The sequence below is a fragment of the Narcine bancroftii genome, chromosome 1 (assembly GCF_036971445.1).
Source record: "Narcine bancroftii isolate sNarBan1 chromosome 1, sNarBan1.hap1, whole genome shotgun sequence".
Taxonomy (NCBI): Eukaryota; Metazoa; Chordata; class Chondrichthyes; order Torpediniformes; family Narcinidae; genus Narcine; species Narcine bancroftii.
The window spans coordinates 206,135,241-206,161,054 of record NC_091469.1 but is presented as its reverse complement, the minus strand read 5'-3'; the positions used below and the strand labels follow the sequence as shown (position 1 = coordinate 206,161,054).

Genomic DNA, 25,814 nt, shown 5'->3' with positions numbered 1-25,814 from the left:
TGGGTCTCATATGCTGTCAAATATGGTACTCCCAGAATCTTTTTTCTCTGTATTCACCCTCACCTCTTCACATCTGATTCAGCCACACACTTCTGCAATGGAATGGAGTCTTCAACCTTCACTGAAATGGAATGGTTTATTGAAAAAAAAAACATTTTAGACACTTCACAGAGGTTGGAAGTGGTATCTAATGGCTATTATTTTATAATTGTTTGATGTTTAAGTCATGATTTTTAACTATTTTAATCATGCAATCTCATTGACCAAGGTTGACAAGGGCAGCAGGTGTGAACATGCCACCTGCAGGTTCCCCTTCACCATCCTGACTTGGAAATATGTTGCTGTTCCATTATTGTCACTGGGTCTAAACCCTCAAACCTCCCTTAAGGATTAGAGCTGATAAGGAAAAGAATAACTTAAGGTGATGTAGTTCAAGTGCTTAATAATGGAAAGGTTTTCATAGAAATTTACAGCTCAGAGCAGGCTATTCATCCATATCTGCGCTGGACTCAAGGTGATTCCTATCTGCCGATTGTCAGTCCTGCAGGTCAAAGGCTTATCCTAAGAACTCTAACTGCTGAGGGCATCCACCTTTCACAGAAAGGTCCCAATCCCCCGGCACTGGTCAATAGAAGCAATCTTTCTTCAACTCCCCCAACCTGTTTTGCCTGTGCCTTATATCCATTCCCCTAGTTATTCTCAATGGATGGTCCAAGGGACTCCTTGGGCTGAGGGTGAGGCAGGTCTCAGCTGGGGTGAGGCTGAGTGGTGGTGCCTCCTGGACCTGAGTCTTGTCATGGGTGCCTCTGGAAGATATTCTGAATACAAGATTTCCCAGTTGGTCGAAGCAATGACTGGTGCTGTGTCCAAGAGCCCTTGTGAGAATCAGGGAGTGTTAGTTCTGCTGCATTTTGGCAGGGTTTAATATTTCACCTCCTCACCTGATAGGGTTTTGTCTCTGCCCTTAAGATAGGGGTTTTTTTCTCCTGAATTGACCAGAATCTTCTTGTTTTACAGGATAGGGTGACACTACTCACTGGCCCAGGAAATGCTAAGGATGGGATGTGAGGACCTGCTCTAGTGTTTAATCTGTGTCTGTCAGATTTGGAAGTTTTACTGTGCGACGGAGGGAGGTAAGTATTTCACTGTGATAGAGAGTGCCTGGAATACATTGCTGGGGATGGTGCTAGAAGCTGGTATAATGGGGACATTCAAGACCCTTAGGTTCATGGATGTAAGAAAGTGCATATTAGAGGGGAAAAAAAGATTGTTGAGGAGTAGGTTTACACAGGTCACCACAACATCATTTGGCTGAAGGGCTGAAATGTTCTAACATTCTAATGTTGAAGTTGTGGCTTGGAACCAACTGTTTAAAGTGGCTCCCTTTTATCCCATTTACACCATCTGTAGAGGTGAATGCCAGTGTAACCCCAGGCCTGAGTTGCTCAATTATTGGTTAAAGGGGAAGACACTCCCCAAAGAGTTGACCCAATTTGAGTGTACAAATTATCCAATCACAGCAAAGCTCAGACATTGTGCTGTTGGGTCTAGATAGCTTGAGAAGCTTGATTGAATTGGTCTGTGACTTTTGTTGACTGGAAATGACAGATTTTCAGAAGAGGTGCTCCATGTAAAGTGGCTATCTTCATCCAGAGCAGATGAATTAATGTGAACAGACAAACAAACCAGAGACGGGCTGAGAGCAGAGAAAATGGACTCACGTCATCTTGTTTGCAAAAACAGGAAGGGTATCTTTGTACTGAAGGCAAACATTTATTTCTCGTGTAACAGCCATAGTGAAATTACAGATTGGAAGCCAAGCAGTTAGTTTTCAGAATGCCAATCGCGATTAATGCCAGATCTTTTGTTAAGAGTGACAAAAGACTTTCTTTAATAGCAGTGGAAGGGTTCCTGTTGCCTGGAAACGTTGAGATTTGCAAATTGCCATTTTTCCACAAACAAAAAGAGAAAAATTGGATGAGACAATAATTCCTCAAGCAGGAATTAGAAGTGGATTTCCTCCTCCTCTCTTCCTCCACCTTCATCACATTTGTAGCATCTCTACCTCAGAACATAGAGCTGCCAGTCCAGCCTCCCCTTCAACCATGTGACTGTAACAGCTATGCTTCCCCAGTCCCAGGTACCAACCCGTCCATGAATTTACCTGCCTTATCTGTCAAAACTTGCATTAAAATAAATGCTGCTTAGTCTGTCAGACCTTCCTCATTCCCTGACCTGCTCCTGCCTGTCCCATCTATTAAACTTGTTTGTCTTACCTTCCACATCTGCCTCATGTGATAGTACAGATCTATCACCAATGTACATAGTGTATATAGTTACTGTATATAGACTGTGCTTACAGCGATTGGCTGAGAGCTAAGCCACACCTATTGTTTGGGCCTTAAAGGGTTGTGTCCCTAGCCAGGTCGGATCATTCCGGACTGGTCGGCCACCTGTGAAGAGCTCCGGTCTTTTGCTAATAAAAGCCTTGGTTTGGATCAACAAGTCTTTGGTTCTTTCGACGAGCTCTACAATTTTATTAGCAAAAAGAATTTTTTTTGAAAGGGATGGAGCGTTTAACTCGGCCAGAAAAACTTGATATCGACCCACAGTCAGCTACAGCCTTCAAAGCCTTTAAGTTCTGGCTGCTGAACTTTGAAAACTTCCTGAGATTCATTCAGGTAGAGGAGGATAACCAGCGTCTAACAGCATTGCTGTCTATGGTGTCCTTGAGAGTCTACGAGAACATCCAGGATGAGACCACTTACACCGCAGCCATAAAGGTACTGAAGGAACTGTATGATCAACCGGTGAACAGAGTTCATGCCCGGCTCATGCTTGCGTCGAGGAAGCAACAGCCCGGCGAGTCCAGCAGGGCATATTTACAAGTATTAAAGGCATTGGGCAAGGACTGTAACTGTGTGGACGAAACTGCTGCCGAGATCACTAGCGACCTCGTCCGGGATGCCTATGTGGCCGGGCTCTGGTCGAACGAAGTGAGGCTGCGTTTGCTCGAGCAAGGGGTAGAAAAACTAGAGGACGTGGCCCGGATTGCAATCACAATGGAGGATGCAGCCTTAAAGTCCACCGAGCTCTCTAGGGACTGGACCCCACATTCTGATGTGAGTAGAGTGCCCTTCTACCCTACCCCTGACGGCCTGTCGGCTGCTGCTACCCTGCCCCGTGCGAACCCGAAATGTTATTTCTGCGGGAGGGACAAGCACAGCAGATCCCAGTGCCCAGCAAGAAAAGCCAGGTGCCAGAAGTGCCTTAAAAAGGGCCACTTTGCTGCAGTCTGTAGGTCTAAAATGGCCGCCAGCAAACACAGTGCCTCGTGTGAAGCTCAACCGCCACTATCCCATTCAAACTCTTCTTCCCCAGAGCTCTCGTCCAATGAGAGCGAGGGCTCCCCTGCACGGCAACGCCTGACGTCACGGAGACGCCGAACCCGGAAGGGGCAACCCACCGTCGCAACCATGGTGATGGCCTGCCTCTCGCCCCCGTGCGGAACACTTGACACTACCGCCGCTGCTGCCGCCGCCACAGCCATCCCCGGGGCCGACGCTACCGCCGCTGCTGCCGCCGCCACGGACACCCCCGGGGCCGACGCTACCGCCGCTGCTGCCGCCGCCACAGCCACCCCCGGGGCCGACGCTACCGCCGCTGCTGCCGCCGCCGCCACGGACACCCCCGGGGCCGACGCTACTGCCGCCGCAGCCACCCCCGCGGCCAACCAGGTGCTCACCTTAGCGTCCGTCGCTGACGACCGCCAGGGCCCGACCGCCGATCGCGAGCAACTACAAACCCCACTACTTACCATTCACCCACCACAACAGCACTTCCGGGAGGTTCTCCAACCTGCTCCTCGAGCGTTGACGACGTCATCCCGTTGCGTGACGTCATCCCGTTGCGTGACGTCATCGCGCAAAACTCGCCTGTCAACTGCTTCAATAACATTAAACCAGCAATGCTCTCATCCCCTCACCAGAGCAATGGAACTGATTAAAGTGAATGGACACTACACCAATTGCTTATTTGACTCTGGGTCAACTGACAGTTTTATCCAGCCAGATCTGGCCCTCCGTTGGGGACTTGACATTATCCCCACAACCAGAGGATCTCATTAGCGACGAGGTCGCACTCGACTGGGATAAAGGGGTATTGCATCGCCACGCTGGAAGTACAGGGCGTGACGGTCACCCACTTTAAATTATTCGTCCTTCCCCAATTGTGCGCCCCAGTGTTGCTGGGATTAGACTTCCAGTGTCAGTTCCAAACGGTGTCCCTACACTTTGGGGGACCCCACGCCCCCCTCTCGGTCTGCCATCGCCCCACTCCCGAAGCACCCGAGCAACCCGCCCCCGTGCCCCGGGGCCAATCCTGCGGCCTTTCCACACTCCGGATTGCCCCGCCAGCACTCTTCGCAAACCTCACCCCTGGCTGGAAGCCTGTGGCCACCAAAAGTCGGCAATATAGTTACGAAAACAGGCAATTCATTAGGAGTGAGGTGCGTAGATTGCTGGATGAGGGCATCATCGAACCCAGTTCAAGCCCCTGGAGAGCCCAGGTGGTGGTTGTCAAGAATGGGGAAAAACTACGGATGGTGGTCGACTATAGCCAGACCATTAACCGCTTCACACTCCTGGATGCGTACCCCCTGCCACGCATCACGGATGTGGTGAACCAGATCGCCCAGTACCGCATTTTCTCCACTATTGACCTACGTTCGGCCTACCACCAGCTCCCGATCCGCTGCGAGGACCGACCATTCACGGCCTTTGAAGCGAATGGACGGCTATATCAATTTCTCAGGGTACCATTCGGGGTCACAAATGGTGTCGCGGTCTTCCAGCGGGAAATGGACAGGATGGTGGACCAGAACGGGCTAACCGCTACCTTCCCGTATCTGGACAATATCACCATCTGCGGCCACGACATGCAGGACCATGACGCCAACCTAGACAAATTTCTTCAAACTGCCCGTCAGCTAAACCTGACTTACAATTTGGACAAGTGTGTTTTCCGGACCACACGACTCGCTATTCTAGGTTGTGTGGTGGAAAACGGGATAGTCATGCCAGATCCTGACCGCATGCGTCCCTTAATGGACTTACCCCCCCCACATACCCAGAAAGCTCTCAAACGCTGCCTGGGCCTTTTCTCGTATTACGCCCAATGGGTTCCAAACTACGCCGACAAGGCACGTCCTCTTATCAAGACCACCTCTTTTCCCCTCTCGACCGAAGCCACAGCGGCTTTCGATCGAATCAAATCTGACATCGCTGCTGCGACGCTGCACGCGATCGATGAGTCTGTCCCGTTTCAAGTCGAGAGCGATGCATCCGACTTCGCCCTGGCAGCCACCTTGAACCAGGCCGGTCGGTCTGTAGCCTTCTTCTCCAGAACCCTCCAGGGTCCGGAGAGTAGACACTCCTCGATCGAGAAGGAGGCCCAGGCCATAGTTGAAGCGGTACGTCGTTGGAGACATTACCTCGCTGGGAGGCGCTTTACACTGTTGACTGATCAACGCGCGGTCTCCTTCATGTTCAGCAACACCCAGCGTGGTAAGATAAAAAACGACAAAATCGCCAGATGGAGAATCGAACTCTCCACCTTTAACTATGACATCCTGTACCGGCCTGGTAAGCTCAACGACCCGCCTGACGCGCTCTCCAGGGGGACGTGCGCCAGCATACAGATGGACAGACTACGGAAACTCCATGAGGCGCTCTGTCATCCAGGGGTCACTAGGTTTGCTCACTTTGTCAAGGCGCGCAACTTACCCTACACAGTTGAGGAGATCCGCTCCATGACCCGAGCCTGTTCGGTGTGCGCCGAATGCAAGCCCCACTTCTTCCGTCCGGATAACTCCCACGTCATCAAAGCCACCCGCCCCTTCGAGCGTCTTAGCGTAGACTTTAAGGGACCCCTACCGTCGACCAACCGTAATACCTACATCCTTACGGCCATCGACGAATACTCCCGCTTCCCATTCGCTGTGGCCTGCCCAGACACCACTGCCACCTCAGTGATACAGGCCCTTCACAGTATTTTCACCATCTTCGGGTACCCCAATTCCATCCACAGTGATAGGGGGTCCTCATTCATGAGTGCAGAGCTGCAACAGTACCTTCTGGAGTGTGGTATTGCTTCAAGCAGGACCACGAGCTATAACCCACGCGGTAATGGTCAGGTCGAGAGGGAGAATGCCACCATATGGAGAGCGGTTACAATGGCTCTCCGGTCTAAAGGTCTCCCCACCTCTCACTGGCAGGAGGTTCTCACTAGTGCCTTACACTCCATCCGCTCCCTCCTATGTACTGCAACAAATGCCACCCCCCACGAAAGGATGTTCCTTTTCCCGAGGAAATCCGAATCGGGAACCACTGTACCGGCATGGCTCACCGTCCCTGGCCCCGTCCTTTTGCGACGCCACATCCGGCACTCAAAGAACGACCCCTTGGTCGACCGAGTGACTCTACTCCACGCGAACCCACATTACGCATACGTGGAGTTCCCAGACGGGCGGGAGGACACTGTTTCGGTGCGGGACCTAGCTCAGGACGCGGTAGACCCAGCAAACCCCCCAACTCCTTATGCTCCAGGCCCCGTGCCGCAACAGAAGGACCAACAGCACCCCAATGACTCGGGCCACCCTGCCGACAAAACGACTGGGGAATTGAGCGACGGAGCAGTCGCACCCGATGAGCCCGCTGGCGACACCACTCCAGTGACCCCAATCCCGGCACCACGGCGGTCACGCCGGATGGTCAGACCCCCTGACCGCTACAGTCCTTGACCTACCCCTTCCTTTTCATTCTCTCCCTCGTTTTTGTTTTTTTTTTCCCAGGGTCAATTCTCCAAGAAGGGGTGAATGTGATAGTACAGATCTATCACCAATGTACATAGTGTATATAGTTACTGTATCTAGACTGTGCTTACAGCGATTGGCTGAGAGCTAAGCCACACCTATTGTTTGGGCCTTAAAGGGTTGTGTCCCTAGCCAGGTCGGATCATTCCGGACTGGTCGGCCACCTGTGAAGAGCTCCGGTCTTTTGCTAATAAAAGCCTTGGTTTGGATCAACAAGTCTTTGGTTCTTTCGACGAGCTCTACACCTCAACTTTCTCATCTGTCGCATGATTGCTTTGGGTGTTGGCCAGAGTTACGTAGCCATGGAAACAAGGCTAGGTTATCTGGAGAGACAAAAACAATCTGCTGGAGGAACTACACAGATCGAACAGCATCAGTGGGAGAAAAAGAATGGTCAACATTTCGGGTCAGACCCTTCATCAAGACTGAGTGTGTCAGTATAACAAGGGAGAGGTTGTACAGGAGCCAGTGGGAGATTGGGACAGTGTGAGCACCTGCCACTCTGACCTCTTTACGCTGGCTATCTCCAGTCACTCTGGCTACAGATGTAAAAGTTATGGGCACACCAGAATTAAGAACTAATTTATATCCAGTCCTGGGAAGCAGCACTCACTGAAGATAAATGCTGAGAAACTCAAGTGACAGTGAATTTGTTTCTTTCTGAGTTTCCACTGTCCTGCAAGGAAGAATTCCAAACATTCACCACCGCGTCATCTCAGTCGGAAGAGCACTACCTCTTTTCCTCAAACAGTGCCACGAGGCCTGGGAGCTTTCAGGAAGGGGCAGTGCCACCCACCCCCACCCCGTATCATGTCACACTGGCCACCCATCACACTGGTCACAATGGCCAATCTGCCAGTACTTTCCCCAATTCCATCTCTTCTAACCCTATTGAACAACATCTCATGCCAAACCTTATCAAAAGCCTCTTGAAAATCCAAATACACCACGTCCACTTGCTCCTATTATCTACTAGTCAAAGACTCAAAGGCTAGCAGATTAGTCAAAAGTGGTTACACCTTCAAACATTCACGTAGACCAGTTTTAATGCCAGATTTACATTAGCTGCTGTATTTTGCCTTTGTTGAAGATGCTGGGAATTGTACTTACAGTATTGTTTAGAGCCAGCAGGAGGGGACATCGCTTTCCTTTTCAGCAGAAAGGCTGGAATTAAATTCATGTCATAATCAAAAAGGCAGCCTCTTGATTTATTTTGGGATCTCAAAGATCCTTTGAAAAAGTCCTTAAATTAATTAAAAAATGAAATAGGTGGTAATCCATTAATTAAACTGTGTGGCTCAGTGGGCAGATCACTTGCCCTGCAGCCAAAGGTTGGTGAGTTCAAAACCCACAAAGAAACAGTACAGATCTCCAGTGTGACACCAGGCAGGGCAGGTGTAACATAGCACTAAACTGCGGCTTGTGGGACATGGGCTCAAGAGCCCAGGGACAGTTTCCTATGAGCCTGCAGCCATCATGGACTTGATGGAGTGAAGGGCTTCATTTATTTTGCAACAGGAATCTTCCATTGGTTGGAAAATTCAACCAATGACAACCAACAGAGTGTAATTCAATCAGTAGCAACCATATATCCAGCCTCCCTTTCACCCCTTCATGGCATCTACAGCCTATTCTTTCTCCACCATCACCAGTCAGGTGTGTAACCTTCTCTCTCTCTCTCCACCATCACGTCTCAGTTGCGCAGCCTTGACCATCACCTGTCAGGTGTGCAGCCCTCTCTCTCTCTCTCTCTCTCTCTCTCTCTCTCTCTCTCTCTCTCTCTCTCTCTCTCTCTCTCTCTCTCTCTCTCTCTCTCTCCCCCCCCCTCTCTCTCTCTCTTTCTCTCTCTCTCTATCTCTTCCATCACCTGTCAGTTCCGCAGCCTTCATCATCATCTTTCAGGTGTTTAACCTCTCTCTCCCCACCATCACATCTCAGGTGTACAGCCTTCATCATCACCTGTCATATGCATTCTTACATGACAATACCTTCTGTCCCGTGTGCTGTCCCTATCTGTTAGCTGTGCCACGGGACCAGCGCCATGTTGGGGATGTTGGCCCCTGCACTGCCTTAGCCGCCGTTTTGCTTACTGGGGCCAGTGCCGCTGCGCAGTCTTCTGGCTCTTGGTTGTGCTTACTGCCCAGAGTGCCAGCCTGATTGCTATGGTGGTGTGCCGCTACTGCTGCTCTATTCTCTGCATCTCAGGAGCTTATTCTCCTTCACTGCCCTCCCACTGCCTACATGTCTCCAGTTTGAACCGCTGTGGTTAAACAGGTGTCTCCAGAGGCCATTTCATTGCCTGGGCAGCCTTGGACCCCTCCTATCACAGACATTCCCTTTGTTCTATCCACCCCTCTCCCTCTCTGCAGCTTCAAACACTTTTTCCCATTGACAAAGCCTGAAATATTAACCTTGTGTCACTCTCTCTCCATGGGTGCAGCCTGACCTACAGAGTGTTTCCAGCATTCTCTGATGTTGTTTCAGATTTACACCACCTCCAAGCGTCTGGTTTTTGGTGTGGGAGGGAGGTGGTGTGTTGTAATAGGAAGTATGGTCTCTCTGAGGGATTGACTACAACTCATTGTGGTGGCCTGGCAGGTTTGTGACATAGAGCAAGACACTTCCCCTGATATGGGTCAGCATTACATTGTTGTCTGTGGGAGCTTGCTGAGTATAAACGAGTTGCTTCATTTCCTTTGTATTGTTTTGCATCCTTGTAGTGTTATACTGAATCTGTTCTGTGATGTCGAAGCCAATTCACGAGCAGGCTCCTGCTCGTTCTCTTTGTTCGGGTTGATCACTAATACGGCAGAGAGGTTGAACACCTTTGGATCCTTCAGTTTCACAAACAGGCCGATAGAAATCTCTTGGTGCCTGCCACGTTGACCACCGCCAGTGGGCTGATCTCGCCTCCAACCGTGCATCTTGGCGCCTCACAGTTGGGCGGGCAGCAACCTCCTTTGAAGAAGACCGCAGAGCCCACCTCACTGACAAAAGGCAAAGGAGGAAAAACCCAACACCCAACACCAACCCACCAATTTTCCCCTGCAACCGCGCCTGCCTGTCCCGCATCGGACTTGTCAGCCACCAACGAGCCTGCAGCTGACGTGGACATTTACCCCCCTCCATAAATCTTCGTCCGCGAAGCCAAGCCAAAGAAGAAGACTTGTGCAATCAGATGACAACAAACTTGACTTCACTTAACTTACATATCTGATATATTTTCAGCATCATTTTTGATGATGCGCCTGCATCATGTGGCAAATGCAAAGAATGCACTGGTGATTTAGCATTTTTCTAGGATCATTGTCAGAGCTCATTCGCATCCTTTCATCTTTTTGTACTTTACAGCTCCCTCAACAGCCCCTAAGGCTAGAGCTGGATGAGGTCCTCACCCAGGATGAGACATATAAGGCAAATGAACAACTGAAAAGTGGCAAAGCAGCAGGTATGGATGGAATCCCCCCCCAGAGGTCTGGAAGGCTGGCGGCAAAACTCTGCATGTCAAACTGCATGAGTTTTTCAAGCTTTGTTGGGACCAAGGAAAACTGCCTCAGGACCTTCGTGATGCCATCATCATCACCCTGTACAAAAACAAAGACGAGAAATCAGACTGCTCAAACTACAGGGGAATCACGCTGCTCTCCATTGCAGGCAAAATCTTCGCTAGGATTCTCCTAAATAGAATACTACCTAGTGTCGCCGAAAATATTCTCCCAGAATCACAGTGGGGCAAGCCAAAGAAGAACTTTACAGGAGTGTGCAGCCACCTTGGACCAAGAACTTCCCAACTCCATTCCATCAATTCATTTGAAAAACACCTTCATCCCTTCTCCGAGCAGATTCCAGAAAGGCGATGGCTTCTACTTTGGTTAAACTCTGAATCCAGACATCTCTTGCACTGTGTATGACCCACCCCCAGGTGCTGGATAAGTGAGTCTTGTCCCATTGCTTGTGGTCAATATTCCCAGTGACAGTAGATTTAAGTTCAAATTCATGTTCAAGTTTATTGTCACAATGAGAATTTGTTTTGCGAGCAGTCCAGCTGATCAATCCATTCATGGTACAGCAGTCAAGTGCAATGCTGAGTTAGAGTTTGGGAGAGACGTTAGAATAGAGCAGACGGGAGATGATTCTACTAATGTGATGTTTGGTCAAGAGTCTGATGATGGCAGGAGAAAAATTGTCTGTGAATCTTGTGGAAGGAGGGAGAAGAGATCATGGACGGGGTTTGACGTGTCCATTAACGTCGGGGCAGCAAGTAGTATAGATGTAGTTGATGGAGGGGGAGGGGGTTTGTGTGAGGTGTGAACACAACTCTGGGAATGGTCACTGTCAGTCCTGTCTGGAGTGTTTGGCATAAGTTGATTGTTAGCTTACATCGATGATTGAAAAGCCTCCAAATATCAAAACCCCAGAACACAGACAAATATCCTTCAAAATTGAAGATTATTAATATTTTCTGTCATATTCTTGCCTTATCTAGTGTGAAGAAATGTAACATTTTATAGAAGTTACTTCCTCCTAACCAGAAACATGAGAGACAGAATGAGGTAAATACTTTAATGAAAAAATGATGCTGAAAATATATCCGATATGTAAGTTAAGTGAAGTCAAGTTTGTTGTCATCTGATTGCACAAGTCTTCTTCTTTGGCTTGGCTTCGCGGACGAAGATTTATGGAGGGGGTAAATGTCCACGTCAGCTGCAGACTCGTTTGTGGCTGACAAGTCCAATGCGGGACAGGCAGACACAGTTGCAGCGGTTGCAGGGGAAAATTGGTTGGTTGGTGTTGGGTGTTGGGTTTTTCCTCCTTTGCCTTTTGTCAGTGAGGTGGGCTCTGCGGTCTTCTTCAAAGGAGGTTGCTGCCCGCCGAACTGTGAGGCGCCAAGATGCACGGTTTGAGGCGATATCAGCCCACTGGCAGTGGTCAATGTGGCAGGCACCAAGAGATTTCTTTAGGCAGTCCTTGTACCTCTTCTTTGGTGCACCTCTGTCACGATGGCCAGTGGAGAGCTCGCCATATAACATGATCTTGGGAAGGCGATGGTCCTCCATTCTGGAGATGTGACCCACCCAGCGCAGCTGGATCTTCAGCAGCGTGGACTCGATGCTGTCGACCTCTGCCATCTCGAGTACTTTGACGTTAGGGATGAAGGCACTCCAATGAATGTTGAGGATGGAGCAGAAACAACGCTGGTGGAAGCGTTCTAGGAGCCGTAGGTGATGCCGGTAGAGGACCCATGATTCGGAGCCGAACAGGAGTGTGGGTATGACAACGGCTCTGTATACGCTTATCTTTGTGAGGTTTTTCAGTTGGTTGTTTTTCCAGACTCTTTTGTGTAGTCTTCCAAAGGCGCTATTTGCCTTGGCGAGTCTGTTGTCTATCTCGTTGTCGATCCTTGCATCTGATGAAATGGTGCAGCCGAGATAGGTAAACTGGTTGACCGTTTTGAGTTTTGTGTGCCCGATGGAGATGTGGGGGGGCTGGTAGTCATGGTGGGGAGCTGGCTGATGGAGGACTTCAGTTTTCTTCAGGCTGACTGCTCACACCAAGACACAAGAGAAACTTTTCTGCGAACTACTCTTTGCAGACGATGCCGCTTTAGTTGCCCATTCAGAGCCAGCTCTTCAGCGCTTGATGTCCTGTTTTGCGGAAACTGCCAAAATGTTTGGCCTGGAAGTCAGCCTGAAGAAAACTGAAGATTGCACAAGTGCAACCCGACAAAATGGCGTTCTCCGGTCCTCAGTGCAAAGCGTGCAGACCCACAACCAGACATAACGCACATACAGAGACAAGTAATCCATACAGTTAGCAGGACAAGTATTCATACACACAAAAAATTTTCTTTTTTTCTTTCCAGAGGGTCAGTGTGAGCAGTTCCTTTGGTCATTCAGCATCTCACTGCCCGTGGGAAGAAGCTGTTCCTCAGCCTGGCAGCGCTGGCTCTAATACTCCTGTATCTCTTGCTCAGTGGGATCAGCTGAAAGATGCTGTGTGCAGGGTGGAAGGGGTCCTCAATGAGTTTGCTTGCCCTCTTCAGACAGTGATCCCAGTAGATCACGTCGACGAGGGTTGGTGGGGGAGGGAGACTCCAGTGATCCTCTCTGCCACTCATATGCTCCTGTGGATTGGCCTCCGATCCATTTCTCTGCAGCAACCGTACCACACTGTGATGCGGCTGGCAAGGACGCTCTCTATAGAGCTTCTGTAGAAGGTTGACATAATGGTGCCTTGCCGGCTTCGGTCATCTCAGGAAGTGCAGTCGCTGTTGCGCCTTCCTGACAAATAAGGAGTGTCCACAATAAGTCACTAGTTAAGTGGACTCCAAGGAACTTGGTGCCCTCTACTCTCTCCACTGTTCTGAAATATTGTTCATTTTGAACCAGGAGAGGTTGTGACCTTTCTTTTATTATTGTTTTATTATTACCTATAGTTTGAATTCTTATTCCCAATGACAGTGAAGGAGGCCATTCAGTCTGCAAATTCTCTGCTGCCCCTCAGTGCAGTCTCATCAATGCCACTCCCCCCTTATTTCTCTGTGTCTATTCTCACCCACATTCCCCACAACTTCCCCCACCCCGATTCTCCTAACTCCCTCAGTGCTGTATGGGATCCCCCTGCTGGATTCTATGTTTAAATTCCTGGAGCGGACGATGGAAGCCTGAAATCCCTGTGCAGTCCGTTGGTGGGAGCCATTTCTCCTCCTTATTTAGGGAGGGACCAAGGCCCAACGCGGCAGTTCCAGAGAAGGTTGACTCGTGCCATGGAAGTGTTAATGTAGGAAGAGAAATAGAGCAGATTGGGACTCAGCCAATATTTTGGGACAGCAGCATTAAAGGTTTCTCTCTTCATGGATGCTGTCTGACCTGCTGAGCATTTTGAGCATTTGTTTCAGATTTCTAGGAGCTGCAGTTTTTTTTATTTGCACTATGGAGGTTCTGTATTGCCGACTCACTGAGCTGAACCCCTGCAGGTTTAGCATGCCTGCTGGTCAATAAGTTTCTGCTTCTCCAATGAGCTGGGTCAATCACCAAGGTTCACTGTGACAGTCGGCTGAGGGATGTGACATGTTATGGGTGGAGATTTCTGGTCACACTTTGTCATGGGTTGCTAGATCTGCCCTGAGCTTATCCCATTCAGTGTGACACCTTTAGGACAGAATGATGGAGGGTGACTTTGTTATGAAGACTGGGCTTTGTCTCTGCAGGAACTCATGATAATAACTTTGCTACTCTATGGCATTTATTTGTGGTGAATGTTGACTTAGCATTGTGTGGCTATCTTTGAAGTTTATTGATGTCTTCCAGCTACATATGGCTGCATTTGCAGCCAGCCTGATGTTTACAAATTCTGTCCGGTTTTGGCAGTGATCCATTCATGATCCAAAATGTTTGTCAAATGCTTGTGCCATGAAGACTGTCAGCAACAATTCTTCATCATTGTTGCCAAGTATATACATAGACGCTCTGAAATACACATCATATTTTTAACAGGAAAGGTGTTCCCTTGAGAGATCTGCAAGCTGACCAACAATAGGTGATAGATCTGCCAAGGAAGTTAATTGTAAAACAGCAGTTAATACAAGAAATGTATTGGAATGGAACACTGCAGCTACAGAGCAGGGCAGAGACTGATTATCCTTTGGTGAGTGACTCACCCCCTGACATCCCAAAGTTTTCTCACCATCCACACAGCACCAGCCACCCTCCACTCTCCCAATGAATGCAGCACCCACATCTCACAAGGAGCATGAGATGGTCCCTTCGGTGATGTAGTCTCCTCAACCCTTGGATAGAAGACGTCACCTCCCACTATGTGAAGAACTTTGGTCAGACCACAATTTTAAACAACTATATCACGTTGCTTTGTTCCTTCATTTGGGAATCTCCCACTAGTGAATCATCTCAACATCTACCCCAATGAGCTCCCTAAGGATCTTGTTTCAATAATATCACCCATTTTCTAAACTCTGAAGAATTTAGATTGACTTTCATGACCCACTCGTGACAGATCACACACCCATCCCAGGAATTAGTCTAGTCTAGAGGACCACCTTATTTTATCCTGTAACCTGAGATTGTGACCAAATCAGACCACTTCAGGACGGCAGATTCCCTCCTGAAAGACAGCTGTGAAACTAGCTGTCTTTGAACATCAATCCAATTCTTTTGCAGCCCCCATACCTGGTTTGAACTCAGGATTTACTACTACCATACCCCATCTGCATTCATGGAGGGTTTCTATAGAGATGAGGACTGGTCACAGAACGGACCAAGAGATTTCAGGTCCATCTAACCCTTCTGCAGATGGAGAGAGCTCTCCACACCTGAAGGGAGTTGTATACCCTGTGCACTCCAATGTAATAGAGAATGCAGTTGCTGAATCGAATGCAAAAAAAAACTAACTGCTGGAGGCACTCATTCCTGAAGCAATGTCTTAGCCTGGAACATCAACCATCCATTTTGCTCCACAGCTAGTGTCTGACCAGTTGAGTTCCTCCAGCAGTTTATTTTCTACTCAGACGTTATCCCTGGCTTGTAGAAATTTAACAGTGTGCAGCTGCCGATGTGAACGTAGGAACTATCTGAGATGTTGGCTGGTGTGTGTCTGAGCAGGCACACATCATACCGCACCTGTTAGCAATTAGATTTTATTTCATTTGTTCACTGGTTGCAGATTTTGCCAACATTTCTCGCCCATTCATTTCTAATTCTCTTTCAACTGAAGGAAAATTTAAGAGTTGCTGCCTTTTGTGGTCAGTAACCTCACACAGATTGGGCTTGGTAAAGAAGGTTGATTCTCATCTCTAGAGAACATTAATGATCCAAATAACAATCTGGCAGTTTACTGCTACTGGATTTTAATTCCAGATTTATTTACTTACTTGAATTTATGTTCCCCAGCTGCTGTGATGGGATTCAAACTTGTGCCTCTGGATCAATGGTCAGACTTTTGGCTGCTGATCTAAAAACCACCACTGTGTATTTCATCAACATAAAATTGGGTGTCTGTCAAATAGAATGTGGCTCTATTACACTTTAGGAAAGATAGTTTGAATATTTTCCAGGTGTTAAGTGAGGACTGGATGTAAAGGGAACAGGCTTCAATCAGCCACTTGCTGGAGATTTAAACAGTATCCTCTGCTCAGTTTTGGACAAGAAGGCTGGTGTTGGGGAATTGGTGCTGAGGTTGGGAGAGGGTGGAATGGAGGATTGGGAGGGGGGGGGTCAAGGGGAGATGCATGTCTGTAGACAGAGATACAGGTTGGGGCTTCCTCTGACGTCCATTATAACCTCAACAGAAGTTCTATTGACAGATCACAACCTAAGGTACAAAACTGTGCCACAACTTCTAGCCAAGAAACTCACCACAATGTGCTTCCCATTGGGGGGGAAGGGTGGGTTATGGGATAGGAGGGGGTGGTGTGGTGTGTGGGATCAGGAGATGTGGGGATCTGGCGGGTGTTGGACTAGTGGGGGATGGGTGAATTGGGGTTTGTGGGATCCTGGGGGGGGGGGGGGGTTGCAGGGAAGCAGTGGGACAGAGGAGAGGTGGGTGTGGGGGACCCAGGGAGGGTAAGTCCAGGTGACTGGGGGACAGGGAGGATGAGATTAGGAAGTAGGTCCAGGGGGCAAGGTGGGACCATTTGATGGGTGAGACCACAGAGGTGAGCACTGAATCCTCAGAGGAGAGTGTTCAGGCACTCAGAAAGCCTTGCTGACCATCTCAGAGGCATGGAGAAATCATCCTCAGTCCACACCAAATGAAGTAACAGTGCTGGATACACTGAAGTGGCTAGGCAGCATTTGCAAGGTGAGAAATAGAGTAACTTGCAGGGACTTTCAACGGAAGCCTTATCTTTGTTGCTCTCCCCACAGATGCTGCCTAACCTGCTGAAGTGTTTCCAGCAGTGTCTGATTTTCTTTGGTCTGATCTCCAGCATCTGCACTTTGGTTTTTTTGGCCTTCAGTGGTTTTTCTGTTTTGATATTGCACCCTCAGACCGGAGTGGTTCACAATGAACCCAGTTTGACATTCCCACATCTCCCTACGCTCTCACCCTCTACTAATGGGGAATATACTGCCAGGCAGTCCCATAATTGGACATGTATTGTATCTATTTCAGCTTCAACAAGACCTCACCAATCGCTTGGCCCCCTGTCCAGTGAAGCAATGAGAATACAGTCTGAAGGACGGAGCCCTAAGCCATCAGTTGACCAACTGTCATTGGAGTCTGTGACGTTGCAGGATCCAGTGATGTCGACGCTTGTCCCACCTGAAGCGTTGTCCACAGGGAAATCCTTCCTCTATCTTCGAAAGGCTATGTTAAGAACCTTCCCACGAGCAACAGCATTCACAATGAATCTCTCCCCAACACCAGAAACTCTTGGCACCGTGAAGGCCCCACCTCTTCCTCAGCAGCATTCAGCTCCTACCAACCTTCGCTCAAACCTTAGCAGAGCATTCACAATGATGAAGGCCACAGACCTGACCAGCAATGTTACCTCTCCACTGAAAATACACCAGCCCTCAGATCCTTCTGCAGAAGGTCTACGGATGATTTCTGAGAATGTCAGCCTACCCTACCTGCATGTCCCAACCAAATCCGGCGCAGAACTAACTGCATGGAATATCAGCCACACTGAACAGTCTTCCCAGGTATCAACTGCCACCAGTGGAACACTTGCAAGGTCAGTTCTCTTAATTCCAAGTGAAACAGGGTGTGAACATTTGGGTAAGAGACTGTCAGCTCCTTCCTTTGGCAGGGAAGATGCAGGGTTCAGGTCCCATTCCTGAGCTGAGGGCAATCCTGCTCCGACAGTTTGCTGTAGTGCTGAGGCAGTGTCGCGCTGTAGCAGACGCCATCTGATGGACGAAACCAAGGCTCAGTCTAGACTACAAGGTAAAATTAAATTTTTATCAAAATCATGGTGTCATAGAGTTTCACAGTGCATAAGCAGGCCCTTCAGCCCAAACTGACCATGCTGGCTGGGTTGAGGAGAGTGAGTTGAGGTAGTAAAAACTCAGAAATGTTGGAGGAACTCAGCAGGTCTCATATTCTGCCCAGGCTGTCTACCCAACATTGCCTGTTTTTGACCTTCAGGACTAGCAAACACATCATGCAGGTCTTTGTCACAGGCCTTGCTAAAGTCCACGTAGACAACATCCACCACCTTAACCTCAGCAATCCTCATGATTACATCTTAAAAAGGCTCAGTCAATTTGCAAGACATCACTTCACATGCACAAAGCCATGCTCACTGTCCCTGATCTGTCCCTGCCTCTCCAAATGCAAATAAACCCATCTATCAGAATTCTCTCCAGTGATATTCTCATCACTGGTGTGCAGTTTACTGGCTTGTCCTTGCTGTCCATCTTTAATGAAGGCACAGCATTAACCAGTTTCAGTCTTCTGGTACCTCACTTGTATTACCCCCTTCCCTTTCCCCATCTCTTCTCAGCCTTTTTCTCTTCTACTTGATTCCACCTGACCTCTTACCTGTTCACCTGTGCTCCTCCCCCTGTCCCTTCCTCCTTCCTCTCCTATCCTCACCCCTCCTTCCACCCTTTTATTTGGCTGCCTGCTTGATTTTGCTCATCCCTAGTGAAGGCCCCTGGCCTAAAATGTTGGTTACCCTTCACTTCTTATAGATGCTGCATGACCTGCTGAGTTTCTCCAATACATTTGGTTATTGCGCTTGACCCAGCAGCTGCAGACCTTTTTGTTTAACTTTTCATCCTTAAGGGGACCTAGTCTTTTACTATAAAATGCATTTACTCATAAAGTGCATAGAATCTCACGGGATTCTCCTTATCTTCTGCACTATATCCATGTCCTCTTTGTTGCTTTCCTGATGGGAATGATTCCCTGGTACTCTGACAGATTTTGTTTAAAAGACCCATCCCTCCCTGCTCACACTCTTATCTCCCCTCTCCCATTGGGCAGAAGATACATAAGTAGGAAGACATGCACCACCAGGTTCAAGGACAGTTTCTTCCCCTCTGTTATCTTAAACGGACCTTTCACTAGTAAAATAATACAGCCCTTACACTGCTTTAACTGATTTTTTTTCTGTTTTGCACTACTTGCTGTACTTAAGAATGGGTTGATTTCCCTGGAGAGCACACTAAATTTTGTCACTGTATCTCAGTGCATGTGACAATAAGCTATTAAATTCAACTGAAGCAAAATTACTGAAGCAGATGATCTTGGACCAGCTTCTTGCTGGGGCAATATACACCATACACTGACTGTGGTTTCTTTCAGTTCATAGTAATGACTTCACTTCAGAAATATTTTGATGTCTGTGGAGAGGTTTGGGAGATGTTGAGGCCTTATAAAACATAAATTGTTTTTGTGTGTTAATCCTCGGAAAGTATCTATATTCAAAGGAGCAAACCTGTTGTATTTGGTATAAACTTGTGCACAAGCCAATTTCTAGTGAAGGTTTATAAAAGCTATTGGTTTAAAGCAGACTTACAAGCATATTATTTCAGGATTCAAGTCATTGTTCTGCCAAAATTGACTTCCTCAGTATCTGCTGCAGAATGCAGTCTGGTAAACTGACTGGACACAGTGAGTAACTTCTTGCCTTTGTAGTAACTTCCAGAGGATGTGGGAACAGGTCACAAAACCCCTCCTGGCATACTGGTTCAGTACTGAGGTACTGCGGCTTTGGCGGAGATGCTGGCTCACAGATGGATCATCAAAGCCTGCTTCTGCAGGGTCAGGTGACACGCCCCATGGCACTACTCTGATGAAGAGTGAAGGAATTTATCCCTCAATCCTCAGCACAGAACTCAATTATCTTGTCCTTGTCACATTGCTGTGTGTGGGAGCTTACTGAGCACATATTGTTTCCTGCATCAACTAGAAGGTGGATGATTGGCTGAAAAGTTCTCTGGAATGGCCTAAGTCATGCAGAGTCACATAAATGCATGGTGCTAGAATGTTGCTGTATGCATCAGGACTAATTCTGAAGGATTGGGGCAGCAGTTCTAATGAAGGAAGCCAGTCAGTCTCTGGCTGTGAATCAGAACTCCACTCCATTCACACTTGACCTGCTTTAGTGAATGATGAGTTATCTAGGAACAGGGCCACTGATGGTCTTCACCTCAGCGAAGCATCCATTTACATCCCAGCTGAGACTCAGCAGCTCCAACAATGCTGCACTCCTCAGATGCGGTCTGAAGAGCAACCACTTCAGTTATTCATGTGCCCACGGTCTCTGGTGCTGAGTCAGTAGTCACCACTGTGCCCAGCTGGTGTATCAGTGGTGGTCTATATGACATTATGTCTGGCAACATACTTCACATTGAAGGGAGCACATGTTACACGGTAAGAGCAGCAAGAAACCGGTCCTGTAGCCTACCAAATCTGTGCACTCATTTACACTTATCCCGTCTATTCTCTCCACAGTCCCCTCAACTCCCCCAGATTCTATCCCTCAACCATTCACTGGTGGAAAGTTACAGCAGCCAATTCACCCACTGACACTGCACATCTGTGGGTGGAGTGAGGAAACCGGAGCACCCAGGGGAAACTTACGTGGTTACAGGGAGAATGTGCAAACTCCACACAGAGAGCGCTGGTGGACAGCATGGAGTTTGAAGCATTCTATGAGCTGGTGGTGGATGGAGTAACATGTTTTTGTAGCATTTTCAGCTCCCACATCTTACTTTCTAAAAGTACTTTTTCCTTAATAGTTTCTTTCACAGTTTTAGTTCTATTCCTTTCTCAGTTTATTTTACATTTATTCAATATGACTTCTACTTGTGGAGCTAAAGCTGAGAGAAAGGAAGAAGAAGCCTCTATTCAGAAGATGTTGCCTCTTTGATGAAACATATCAAGCTCTTGAGTAAGGATGTTAAAGAATTTAAAAGAATTCTAAAGAAATGCGTGCCTTGATTGCTCAAGTCACTGAAACTATGGGTGAATTACGTGACCTCATCAAAGAACATGACTCCAAAGTTAAGGAACTGGAAAGAACTGTTGAAACTCATGATACCCTGCTGAATGATGTACGTACTGATAATCTGGAATTTAAAAAATCTCAATTTATTATTGAAGAAGTTCGCAAACTTGGAAGCGAGAAACAGAAGAAACAACTTGAGAATCATTAATTTGAAAGAGGGAACCGAATCAGGTCGGATTTCCTAATTATTCGCTGGGTTTCTCTGTGGGTCTTTGGACATGATTTGTTGCCTACTCCCCCAAGTCAACAGAGTGCATCGATCTTTCATCTCTAAACCTCCTCCTGGTTTACATCAGTTCCAGGTCAAAGATCAGCTTCTAAAAGAGTCCTGACATAAAATTATCAGAATTACTAGGATTATTAGGATCGTGGATGACTATCCGCCTGAAGTAATGAAAGAGCATTCTACATACAGAGAAGTCATGCCTCAGCTTTACAGTGTCAACTTATAACCATCATTGTGCTTTCCAGCTAGATGGAGAATCACCTTAAATGGACCACACCAAGAAGTGGTTTTCTTCTACTAAGGCTGCGGCTGACTTTTTGAAAGATTATCGTTCAGTTTGAACTTTACAAAACTTGTATGTTTTTCTCATTTTTTTAAGGGTTAATATCCTTTTTTTTTGAAAATTTTATTTAAAGATTTTCTAAAGCAATAAACATAATAATAAAAAAGTACAACATACAAAAAAAAACTCCCCTTCCCCCTCCCCCCATCTAAGCTATCCCCTCCCAACCCACCCCCTTCCTTGGAGCCTTAAAATTTTAAAATCGGGTATTTAATATTAACTGTTTGGTATGCCAACTCTGTACATATCATTTACTTAAGATCTATGGCCATATATTCTAGATATAAACTCCACATTTTAACAAAAAAAGAGTAATTATTTTGCAGATTCTAAGTTATTTTTTCCAAATATGAACACGATTGTAATTCACAATGCCATCTTTGTATATTCACCTCTACATAATTTTTCCACATAATGGCTGTACATTTTCTTGCTACTGCTAACCCTCATTGTATAAAAACCAATTGTGGTTTATCCATCTGCAACCTTCCGATTGATACATTCATATAACCTAATAAACACATATTGGATCCAATTGTGGTTTATCCATCTGCAACCTTCCGATTGATACATTCATATAACCTAATAAACACATATTGGATCCAATTGTGGTTTATCCATCTGCAACCTTCCGATTGATACATTCATATAACCTAATAAACACATATTGGATCCAATTGTGGTTTATCCATCTGCAACCTTCCGATTGATACATTCATATAACCTAATAAACACATATTGGATCCAGTTGTGGTTTATCCATCTGCAACCTTCCGATTGATACATTCATATAACCTAATAAACACATATTGGATCCAATTGTGGTTTATCCATCTGCTACCTTCCGATTGATACATTCATATAACCTAATAAACACATATTGGATCCAATTGTGGTTTATCCATCTGCAACCTTCCGATTGATACATTCATATAACCTAATAAACACATATTGGATCCAATTGTGGTTTATCCATCTGCAACCTTCCGATTGATACATTCATATAACCTAATAAACACATATTGGATCCAATTGTGGTTTATCCATCTGCAACCTTCCGATTGATACATTCATATAACCTAATAAACACATATTGGATCCAATTGTGGTTTATCCATCTGCAACCTTCTGATTGATACATTCATATAACCTAATAAACACATATTGGATCCAATTGTGGTTTATCCATCTGCAACCTTCCGATTGATACATTCATATAACCTAATAAACACATATTGGATCCAGTTGTGGTTTATCCATCTGCAACCTTCCGATTGATACATTCATATAACCTAATAAACACATATTGGATCCAATTGTGGTTTATCCATCTGCTACCTTCCGATTGATACATTCATATAACCTAATAAACACATATTGGATCCAATTGTGGTTTATCCATCTGCAACCTTCCGATTGATACATTCATATAACCTAATAAACACATATTGGATCCAATTGTGGTTTATCCATCTGCAACCTTCCGATTGATACATTCATATAACCTAATAAACACATATTGGATCCAATTGCAAATCAACTTTAAATAAATCTCTCAAAAACTTTATAACTTTTTCCCAAAAAGGTTTAACTTTTCTACATACCCAAACAGAATGCAAGAAAGTACCTCTCTGTTCCCCACATCTAAAACACAAATCTGATGAACTAAAACCATATTTCTTCAACTCTTCAGGAGTTAAATACAGTTGATGTATAAAATTATAATTAACCATATTATATCTCACATTAAATAATTTTGTAACACTGTCAACACACATATTTGACCATTCTTCCCAAGACAAAACAATATCTAAATCCTTCTCCCATTTCTCCTTAGTTTTATGTACGTCAATTTTGTCCATTTATTCTTGCAACAACCTATACATGTCTGAAATAAACCCCTTATTTTCTGTATCAGCAATGAACATTTCAAATTTCATTTGACCTGATAAAACCAATTCCCGTCCAAAGTTTGTTTGTAAAAAATCTTGAACTTGATAAAAAGCAAGAAAAGAATTTGATGAAATACCAAACTTCTCTCATAATCTATTAAATGTAGAAAATCTACCTGCTTCAAAACAATCCTGTATCAAACTTACTCCTTTCATTTCCCAATTTTTAAAATAAGGGTTATTTAAAGAAAAAGGAATTAATTTATTCTGATATAATGGTGATTTTACTGAATTTTTTCCTTTAGATCCTATAAGTTGATCTCGGTTGTACCAAATATCCATTAAATGTCTCAATATAGGTAACTTGTATTTTTGTAACAATAAATGATTCCATTTATAAATAAAATGACTTGTTTTATTTTCAAAACTCTGATCCAATTCAACCTTTGCCCACATAGGTGGTTGTTCAATATCAAATAATCAGAATACAGGAACGTGGGTTTCTTCTCTTGGGTAGGGATCGTTGGTTGTTCCCGGGTCAAATAGTTTTAACTGTGGGAGTAACTGGTTGAAACATGGGTGGGCGGGCGAGGGGGCTCCCCTCAGTCACAGCTACTGAGATACAAACGACTCAAGATCTGAAGAGGCAAGTTTAGGTTGTATAGTTTTGCCTTTCCAAACCTGCTGTGTGTTCAGTCAACCATGTAGGGAAGTGCTGTCCTCTTGCTTGATTGATGTCCTGTTGAAGGTGTTTGTAACATCTACGATTGACCAGCTTGTGGCAAGCAAGATGTATTTTGCAGAAATGTTGCATTTGTTGCTTAAGCTTGCGAAGAAAAAGTTTGCTGAGTCTAACTATGGTTAGACTTTTGTTGGGGTCACCAATGTGGCAGATGTAAGTTGTGGACAAAGGACATCAAGTTGAAATAAGATGAATAACAAGACCACACCTCAAGTTTAAGCCAGAAAAGAGTAAAAGAGCAGTTTATTGACGTGCTGTCTGTCATGATAATGAATATGTATGAGATGTACCGGAAGTCACGTGGTATGAGAGAGAGATAAGAACACAGGCAGGAGAACAAAGGGAAACTGGAAAATAAAGACAACGGAGAAGTTTACCTGATAAAACTTGTGTTTAATGTTTTATTAACTTCACATTTCGGGCCACAAATGTGACATTGGCGACGAGGATGAAAGAAGCTTGAAGAAAATTAAAGTCTAAACAAGATTACAGAGGATTTCAGACAACTTCAAGGTGTTAAGAATTTTCTCTTGTCTCAGTACTTTTGGGGCTGGAATATTTCCTCATGGCTGGTGCAGATGGTGACTTTCTAACACATAGTGGAATTGCTCATTTTGACCCAACGGGTCAAAATACAAATATAAAGTAATCTACATTGCAGGGAAAGCAAACATTGCAGATCCGCTGTCCAGATTGGTGAAGGATGGAGGTCTACAATCCAAGTCAGAATTGGGAACAGAAACAGAGAGCTTCGAAGCTATTCAGGCGACACCGAAAGCTGTGACTACGAAGGAAGTCGAGAGAGAATCCGAACGTGATCCAGAACTCATGGAAGTAAGAGAATGCATACAGAGTGGACAATGGGACAAGTGTACTCACAAGGCTTACATTCCCATTAGAGACGAACTTTGTTGCATCAGACAGTGTGTATTAAGAGGTTACAGATTGGTGATTCCGCAAAGATTGAGACCGAAGATCGTATCCTTAGCGCATGAAGGACACCTAGGCATTGTTGGTACCAAGCAAAACCTCAGGACCAAGGTATGGTGGCCAGGTTGTGATAAAGACGCAGAGAAATTTGTTAAAACTTGTCACGGATGTCAAATCACAAGTAGGAATAATCCGCCAGAACCGATCCGGAGTACGCAACTTCCGACAGGACCATGGATCGACGTAGCTGTTGATTTTCTTGGACCTTTACTGACGGGTGAATCAATTATGGTAGTGATAGATTACTACAGCAGATACTATGAGTACGTGGTGTTGAAGTCCACAACCACTGAAAAAACAATACAAGCGTTAGCAGAGATATTCGCAAGATATGGATTACCTGTTACATTGTACTCTGACAATGGTCCACAATTCATTTCAGAGACATTTGCGGAATACATGAGGACCACAGGTATCCACCATCATAAAGTAACTCCGAAATGGCCGCAAGCCAACGGAGAAGTAGAGAGACAAAATCAGTCCATTGAAAAACGATTGAGGATTGCACACGCAGAAGGACAAAATTGGCGAGAAGCATTGCTATCTTATGTGGCTGTCTATCGAGCAATGCCTCATGCAACCACTGGAAAAAGTCCTGCAGAAGCACTTTTTGGGAGAAAAATCCACACAAAAATGCCAGAAATAAAGGAAATCCGAGACGACCAGGAGATGAGGGACCACGATTCTGAAAAGAAAGGTGCAGCAAAGCTGTACACAGATTCGAAACATGTCGCCAAGTACTCAGACATCATGCCAGGAGATAATGTTCTAG

General features: G+C 46.0%; 1 protein-coding gene across 6 annotated transcripts in view; it reads left to right on the top strand.

The window, feature by feature from the left end:
* Window positions 1-25,814, top strand: part of LOC138738640 (uncharacterized) — a 91,112-nt gene that overhangs the window by 14,540 nt on the left and 50,758 nt on the right. For 4 of the 6 annotated variants that reach the window (XM_069889248.1, XM_069889280.1, XM_069889266.1 and 1 more), the window contains 2 exons: window positions 1,018-1,133; window positions 17,000-17,564. In XM_069889248.1, the coding sequence (XP_069745349.1) occupies window positions 17,047-17,564 (518 nt within the window). In that variant the 5' untranslated portion in view covers window positions 1,018-1,133; window positions 17,000-17,046. Of the gene's footprint in view, window positions 1-1,017; window positions 1,134-11,357; window positions 11,425-14,367; window positions 14,519-16,999; window positions 17,565-25,814 lie in introns of all 6 variants that reach the window. The other 2 variants (XM_069889274.1, XM_069889276.1) reach the window with 2 other exon arrangements.